General features: G+C 49.4%; 1 protein-coding gene across 1 annotated transcript in view; it reads left to right on the top strand.

The window, feature by feature from the left end:
* The first annotated feature begins 299 nt into the window (after positions 1–299).
* LOC119459106 (ATP-binding cassette sub-family C member 3) overlaps positions 300–8,493 on the top strand; it is a 40,986-nt gene continuing 32,792 nt past the window's right edge. The window contains exons 1-3 of the mRNA XM_049671146.1: positions 300–446; positions 1,341–1,442; positions 2,813–3,025. Coding sequence (XP_049527103.1) covers positions 441–446; positions 1,341–1,442; positions 2,813–3,025 — 321 coding nt within the window. The 5' untranslated portion in view covers positions 300–440. The remainder of the gene's footprint in view (positions 447–1,340; positions 1,443–2,812; positions 3,026–8,493) is intronic.

Genomic DNA, 8,493 nt, shown 5'->3' with positions numbered 1-8,493 from the left:
ACGGGCTAGAAGAGGTAGTCATAAGATAGGAAGTCAAAGCGCAAGGAGGTGACATGGATTTGAACTCTACACGGGGCTAAATGAAACGTACATCTAATACGCAGGCGGTCGTTGCAAAAGCTTCGAATGCGGCGAGGCGCCTGGAGAGCGTCGAGTGTTCCCGCCTTCTCCAGCACGTGGCCGAAACTAGGGACTCGCTCAGCGTGGTGCGTTCGTACGGTGTGGAGGCCCGTTTCTGCGGGCACTGCTATCGTCTCGTGGATGTCGCCATGAGGGCTCTGCTGGCACTCTTCGACTGCTTACGCAGCGTCCGCTTCCTCGGTGGCCTTTGTGGCTTCCTCGTCATTCTGGCTTCCGTGGTATTTGGAGTACTGGTGTCAGGAGTGGACCAAGACGTCGCCGCCGATGGAAGTACAGTGGGACTCACTCTTAGTTCATCCATGGGGGTGAGGCCACTACTTGTTATACGCTTAGTCGGTGCGGCATCAGCCCTGATGTCCGTATGCTTCGCAGAAAACGGCCTTTGTTCTGGTCTGTCTTTTTACTTGGAACTGATTTTTCCTGTTGGCGGACTCTAATGTAAAGCGGAATTGTTAGCTTGCACCGGGTTTCACGTTTTCTCGAAGTGTAGTCAACCGCAAAAGTTTACCCGATGCGGTTTCCCCTGCAAATGAGAAATACTGCTCTGTTAAGGCATGACACTTCTAATTTAATGAATCACTGTGTAGGTGGTGAAGGCTACTACATGCTGGAACACTTAATTTGAAGCTGGGTGACCACGCTTGAGGAGAATTCAGCTTAGCAGATCCTCCGTCCCGTAAACTTTGGCGGCTGATGGTACATCAAGCAGTAAGAAGTAAAATTCCCGCGGCACCAGCCAAGGTAATAAAAATCTTAATATCATGGCTATAAATTTTTTAATATGCTAAAGAACAAGCGCTTGTTAAAGGAAGCTGCTAACAGGTTTATCTATGTACAGGAATAGGCGCTTTGTCGCAGGAAGCATAATTCACAAGGCTTTTCGTTAGTAAGCGCCCTTCGCCAAGGGCGGGCCTCGTTCGATGATAATATGTCCAACGTCAGGGTTACCTGGAAACCGCGTTAATGAACGATCCTAGTGTAAAAATTTCTGTGAATGCGGGTCAGGGTGTCGAAGAAACTATTTGGGCAACTTTCAGGTAAAGTGACAGTCAACGAAAGGCCGATGTTCATTCACCCTAGCTCTCTATCTTCCCTAAGAACTTCACGACAGCTTTGCCGTTGCAATAAAAATGAATCCATAGGCGATTAACGTTGATGATTTTAAGTCAAGCTGGCCCTCCCGGTAATTTTTTATGCAGATCCCTCTTCTTATCATCGGTGCCACTACAAGTGTGTTTGTGTTCACGCAAACGTTCGTGTCTTTCGAGCGCTGCCTTGAATACACGCTACTCAGTCCAGAGGTAAGTGTACGGCGAGCGCGAGTGTGTCTCAGTAAAAAAATTAAATTATGGGTTTTACGTGCCAAACCACGATCTGATTATGAGACACGCCGTAGTGGGGGACTGCACAAATTTGGACCACCTGGGGTTCTTTAACGTGCACCTAAATCTAAGTGCACGGGTGTTTTCGCATTTCGCCCCCATCGAAATGCGGCCGCCGTGGCCGGGATTCGATCCCGCGAACTCGTGCTCAGCAGCCCAACACCATAGCCACTGAGCAACCACGGCGGGTACTGTCTCAGTAAAGTGCCCATAAGTTGACATAGACAGGTGCAGGCAGTAGGCGAGCGCCTAATAGTGGTAGCTGTTTCAATGTATGTTTACCAGTCTGGAACATACCTGGATTATTTGGAAGCTGTCACTGCATGCGTGCACGGCATACTGATAATCGCCGTCCAGTCCACTTGACGTCAAAGGGCTCCATCATAAATTGTACGGTGTGAGCTATAGTTACATAGTTATGGTAATGAAGTTTATAAAGATTTGTGTTGACAATAATATGCCACGTGGCAAATGTGCCAACGATGAAGGTTCGGCACTTGCACACTGCAAGTCCAATTCACTATCGCATGCCGAAAGTTCTGGCTATACGCGACGCCAGTGTTCTTTTCAAACACTGAGGTGCTCCTTGAAGACCGTCCCCATCGCTCGTCGGCCCACAAAGCTGTGAAAGCACTGTTGTTTTTCTTGAGGGCGACTGGCCTATGTGAACGCCTTTGAATTGCTCAGGCCCTCCGCGTGCGTGCAAGAGCTCACCGTGTCCTTCCCCCCCCCCCCTTCTTCTCTCTATCTCATCTTTCTATTCCCTCTTCCCCGTCCCCCAGAGTAGCGTAGCCAACCAGACGCATTTCTGGTTAACATCCCTGCCTTCTCTTTCTTTCCTCCTCCTCCTTTTTCAAACACTGCTTAAAAACAATGCATCTTTTCTGGTTTGTGGAGGGGGGCGGGAGCATCAAATCGGCACTTTGGTGAACTGTTTAATTTTCTTCCACATTAATCTTTAAAAATATCTACAACCTCTTTGCCAGCCTTAGTAAACAACCATACTGGCACATAAGGTGGTACTCGTGTTGTGTTCTTAATGTCCACTTTTCCTTCACATGACATTTTTTAAAGCAAGTCACATGAATAGAGAAAATCTTCAATTTTCTGTAACTGACCTCCATCTATGTGGTCAATGTATGCATAAACTATGTAGTCTTCGCTTCTTTGAACTATCACTAAGTCATTTAAAAAGTGATATCGAAAACTTCGTAGATTCTCGCTCATTTATCGTGAAAATGAATGAGGCGAACATTACATAAACATATTTTTTGCACCATCTTGCGCAGGCAGACGGAGATCAGCATAGTTTCTTCGATAAAACAAGGAAGGTACACGGATCCCCTTGCGACCTGCTTACTTCTTGCAATATGATACCGGCAGACGCTTCATGGCCAACTGACGGGAGAGTGGAGTTTGACCACTACACAGCGTCGTACAAACCAGGAATTGTGCCTGACGCACTCGCCGACATTTGCTTCACAGCTGAACCCCGTGAAAAGGCACGTACTCACCGAACTGAACCTTATTATGTCATAACGATAGTATGCTGTCAAAACTATCGTTTCTATTGTTTATCGTTTGTAGGAAAAGTCCCCAAAGTAACGTTTTAACTACGCTGATCATCATTGAAACATCTTAAAAGGGATTGCTTGGTGGTATTGTAAACAATATGAACTGGGGCGACTGTCATGCGCTTTTGCATATGAATAAAGATTCACCGACGATTACAATAATCCCTAATGCGAAATTTGAGCGCAGTTCTATATGTGTTTTAATTTCGCGATATATTGGCTGGCGCGGACAATTTTTCTCGTGCAGCACTTTGCAAATGGAGCGAAGTGTGGCGCGACTGCCTCGTTAATCGGGAGATCGCGAGAGACGGCGCGTGGGTGACGTGAGGGTGCGATTCACAGCAGCCGCCGCAGACAGACCTCCGCTCATGCAGCACTTTGGTTCCATGTATGATATCGTTGGACGCGCTCACCGCATGCTATCGGTGAACACACGGCACGCTACTCTGGCATCATCTCGTAGTGGTCGTCGCCCGTGTTGCGAGGCACTATATACGCTTTTCTTCTTAGCCTTTGGCCATACCCTCCTCCTCCGCTTTTCGCCTCATGGTTCCGCTGCACCCTCACTATCGCTGCACCGTCGCCATCGCTACGGAGGGGAATGGGGCGACCGAAGAAGATCGTCAGTCCCGAGAAAGAGGAAGCGCAGCGTGAAAATCAGCGCACCGCTACTCGAGAGCGGATGAGACAACTTCGGGCCGATCCAAAGTATCGCGCCGGCGAAGCGGCGACTAAACGACAGCGAATGGCAGAAGGTCTAGAGTTTCGAGCCCGCGATAGCGAGCAAACCCGTTTGAGCAACCAGAAGCGTCGCCAAAACAATCCGAGCCTGGGAGTCCTGGATAATTTCCAGCGGCAAGTGCAGAGAGCCACGGGAGTAGCCGACGGACGGTTTGCCCGCGAGTTTCTGAACAGTGAGTTTGGACACAGTTGCCGAGTGTGCGACAGACTCTGGTTCGACACGAACTTGTGTACGCTTTGTTCCATGCGCGACTTCGAAAAGCGAGAGTCTGCGGTGCGGATCGTACGAGAAGCGTTTCGCAACGAAGCGAGGTGGGGACGCCAGCTTCGCTGTTTGCCCAGTCTTCGCGCCACTAGTGCGAAACTGCCCAAATTTTTAGAGCGAAGCGGTTAAGGGCTCACCTTTCGATCGTCGCGTCCGGCAATAGAAAAAAAAAACAATTACACCATCTTCCCGTAGGGGAACCCTGAGTAGTATGCGAAGCAGCCATGGTGTCGACTCAAGTTCCCATTAGTTTTCAGTTCGTCGTTTCCGTTAGGTTGAGGTACGTAGCTACCGTTATCCAGAGCGCTGACACTGGCGTTGACGCTGGCGCTCTCCGTGGCACTCATCGCGGCGTTGCGGGAGGAGAATGAGAGGAATGGAGCGCGCGCGCATTATTGACCCTTTTCGTGGAAGTCCCGTGGGCGCTGCCATGTTTGATCACGTGGTGACGCGTCCATTGCTTGCCTCAACTGCCTCCGTTGCCTCCTTGTTTACAATGGAAGTGTATGACGCCGGCGCGGCTTAGAAAACCTCTGTTTTCGGGGATATTGTAGACGGTGACTAAGTGGACGACACGAAGCTTTAATCACAGCTTCAGATAACATGCAAAAGCGCTTTCGGAGCTGATTAAGCTATGTCCAAACGGCGCAAGCAGCGTATATGGTGCTTGTTCTAAAAGCGGCGCTATATATGTATTCCAAGCTATCCAAGCTTTCCGATTATGAATTCAGTCAGGATTAGTGTGTTTTGCTTTTTGTTCTTTATTCGCCAAATATTTTGAAGCAGTGGCTTGTCAGCTTCTGCCTAGTCGCTAGCGGGTGTGCTCAGTTCCTATAGGCTTGTTCTTGCTGTGCACAAGGCTTAAAACGTAGCTGTTTTGTACATTGTAATACCTTGTAGCAAATATATATTACAGCTAGTAACTCGCTGGACCGCAACTCTTGTGGACCGTCACGAAACATTCAGCTTCGACCATTCGTGCGCCATAGGTGTAGTCCGTCATTTATTCTGCGTATACAGTGCGCTTATATTCAAGTATGCGCCCATTCACTTATTCTTCATACGTCGGCGATAGAGTGGGCGTAAGCTTTCCTGCCATTTGGGACAGATGTGTATAGATAATAATTAATTAATTATGGGGTTATACGTGCCAAAACCACGATCTGATTATGAGGCACGCCGTAGTGGGGGACTCCGGAAATTTGGACCACCTGGGGTTCTTTAACGTGCACTTAAATCTAAGTACACTGGTGTTTTCGCATTTCGCCCCCATCGAAATGCAGCCGCCGTGGCCGGGATTGATGTGTATAGATAACGTGCGCGAAACTTACTATGACAGGAAGCGGCGCTACTCCCTTTGTATTGTTTAACGAGTGGTACTCACTCTTGCCGACGTTCTGGGGATGAAGCCCATCTTTGAATGTCAGCGATACAGTGCTGACGGATGAGCAAATGTCTGTGTCCTCGAGGAAAGCCGAACATCACGAAGTGCCGGTAACATGTTCGAACAGTTGCAGCAGCGGTCCGCGAACTTGGCCACACAGATTCATTCTGTTACTTAACATGCCCGTCACTATATTTGCAGCCAACTATTGCACAGTCTTCAATCCACATGATTCGATCAACCATGATTGGAGCACAGTGTGTTAGCGAAAACTCAGTTGTATTTCCGACAGCTGATCGCACAGAAGCAAGGTAGAAGCGGTAATGGTTTCGTATTCGTGCGCCGTCGCTGAGGAGAGGTATGGCGCGCCGCCGTGAGCGCCATGTCGTTTCTCTAAAACAAACTGCTCCGCGAAAAGGGTCAATACTGCGAGCTACAGTGGCGCCCCCCAGCGGAGTATGCAGCGCCTACCGTCGCGCCTCTAACCTAAGCTACAGTGTCCTAGAAGGTACCTAAGCTGCTTCGCATTATCGTGTGCGGAGCCGCAGGTGTTGCCATTCGTTGCGCAATCCGGAGAGGAGAGGCGCGTCGTAGAGGAGAGGAGGAATGCCGAGAGGAGAGGAGATGAGACAAGGAGAGGAGAGGGAGGAGGATGCACATGCGCTTTGCGGGTGTGAACGCCGCACGGCGGATGGTTGGAGGGAGGGAGGGAGTGACATAGCCCCGACCATAAGCTGCTTCGTATCTAAACCTCTCATTGACCGCATGCAGTATGTGCGAGTGAAAGCGAGAGCGAGGGACACGCGCTTTCACGCGGAGCGAACGCACGGCGGAGAGAGAGAGAGAGATTATGGTTGTGTGAGAGGAAGAGGCGCTCGGCGGTAAGCAAACGCGACTTCCAGTGGAAGTGGAGTAGTGGGCGAGGAGGGCATCGAGGCACCCTAGACTGTGCGTGTGCGTGCCCGCTCTCCCACTGCGGCGCATGCACGCAGCCCTGTCGGCCTCTGCCGTCGACTGTCTCTGGGCTCTCGCTCGCCTCTCCCCTAACAGTATCGACAGCGGCGTTCAGCCGTTCGTCACGTAGCCTGCATTTTCACAGCGGTTGTGTGCGGTCACACAAACAACGCGCACAACTGTTGTCGAGGCGGCGCCGTTTTGCCCGCGTTCCCACCGAACGCGCGCGGCGTTGGTGACATATGTTATATGAAGAACGTGCCAACCTTTGCCGTACAACCTATGGTGGTGCACCGTAGCGACCATAAGACCATGGTCCCTGTGGTCGCTAAATAAATGAAAACCACCGGATCATATATATTTGTCATTCTTTAATAGTTCAGATAACCAATTACACCATCACATCTTAATAGTCATAATTGGAAATACATAATTCCCACCATAGTACAGCTTCGCTGGTCTTTCATCTCTACCCCAGTGGAAGGGCTGACAGATTTTTTCTTCTTTACAACTCCAAGCGTGTTCGTAGTTTTGTTTGGCGTTGTTTCTTCAGTTAAAATGTCACGTTCCCCGACCTCTACAAGGGCCGCGACCTTTCTACTCGAATACCTTGAGGCGAAAAGTGACGCGAACTTCTTTGAAATACGTCCATAGGTATCTAGCATGCGGGTGGCCGAGCCGGTGCGCGAACGCCTTGCGGCATTCGAAAATAAGAGCCGTTTGCAAATGTGCACGTGTTTGCAGTCCAAATCGCGTAAATATGAGCAAGCTCATTCCTTTGCGTACACGTGGCTAAATTCCGTGTGCGTGTACTTACAGTAGGATACAACTTTAAAAAACAGCAGTTGGCAACAAAGGCACATGGACCGCGCGTGTTTGTGTTAGTGCACCAGTGAATCACGGAAGCAAACAGCGTCGTCATGCGACCTTTCCACAATGGCGTCCTTGATACGCCTGTACTTGTAATTGTACGTTCCTCAATAATAGACGAGTGAAAACGTATAGAATTACGCCCTTATAATTTTATTTTTGTGGTCACCGCCTTTTTTAGGTAACAGGGAAAGTTTGAAGTAGGAACTATTTGCAGCCTCGCGGAGGAACAGTGGCAGGCGGTTATGAGGACGCAGGCGGCGCTTCACTGCAGACTTAAGTTGTATCCAACTATAGCAAAGCTTTGAAGCTGTCGCCAAAAAGAGTTAAAAGAGACATAAATATGAATCAAAAAGTTGTATTAGAAGTTCGACACACCGTATTTTTATTTTCTGCAAGGTTTACAAGAGCGAAAGTGGAGCACCAACTTAATACACCGATGAAACTGCGCAGCTCAAGCTTGCGCCAAAATATGTAAGTGTAGAGCAAGGCGCAGCTCTTGAAGATCGCTAAAACCCGCGGCTCACGGGCGCTTTGCGCAACCAACACTGTGCAATACAGCGGCACGCGCCGCGCCAGAACGCCGCATGTGAAACGAAGCTGCGTCTGCCCGCCTCAATGCCGCTGAGCCGCCGCGACCACCGCCGCGCCGTCGCTTGCATGTGAAACAGGCTTAATAGCTGCGCTATAAAGCGGAACAGTGTCTTTTAAAGCCATGTTGAACCTTATAAAGCGTATTATTGGCATTTGTTTTATGCGTATACAAAACTTGCGCCGTGATACCCGAGAAGCAGTAGCCCCTTTGTGATGACGTCGCATGAGAACCTCGACGATGTGCTGTGTGCTCTGCTGCGTATTATTGCGATAGCAATTATACGGACACTCCAGGCAAATTTCCAGTGTCGCCGTCAGCGTTTTCGAGATTTTCCGTATAACTCCCAAAAAGACGCATGAAGTTAGCGTAGAATTAATAATGTGTACATAGTACATTCAGTCTTTTAACAGCGGAGCTGTTTAAAGCCGAGGTTGAACCGTGCCGAGCGTTGATCAGTAGTGAAAGCAGAGCATAGGAGGAGAGGAGGTGCAGAGAGAGAAAGAGAGAGTGACAGACAGAGCAAAAGAAATAAAAACATTGAACTCGGCCGCACAACACTTGAAACAGCATTTTCCGGAAGTGCGCGC

This window comes from Dermacentor silvarum, chromosome 7, assembly GCF_013339745.2.
Source record: "Dermacentor silvarum isolate Dsil-2018 chromosome 7, BIME_Dsil_1.4, whole genome shotgun sequence".
In the NCBI taxonomy this organism is placed as follows: Eukaryota; Metazoa; Arthropoda; class Arachnida; order Ixodida; family Ixodidae; genus Dermacentor; species Dermacentor silvarum.
Note: the sequence above shows the minus strand (reverse complement) of the source record. Positions and strands in the feature narration are given on the sequence as shown.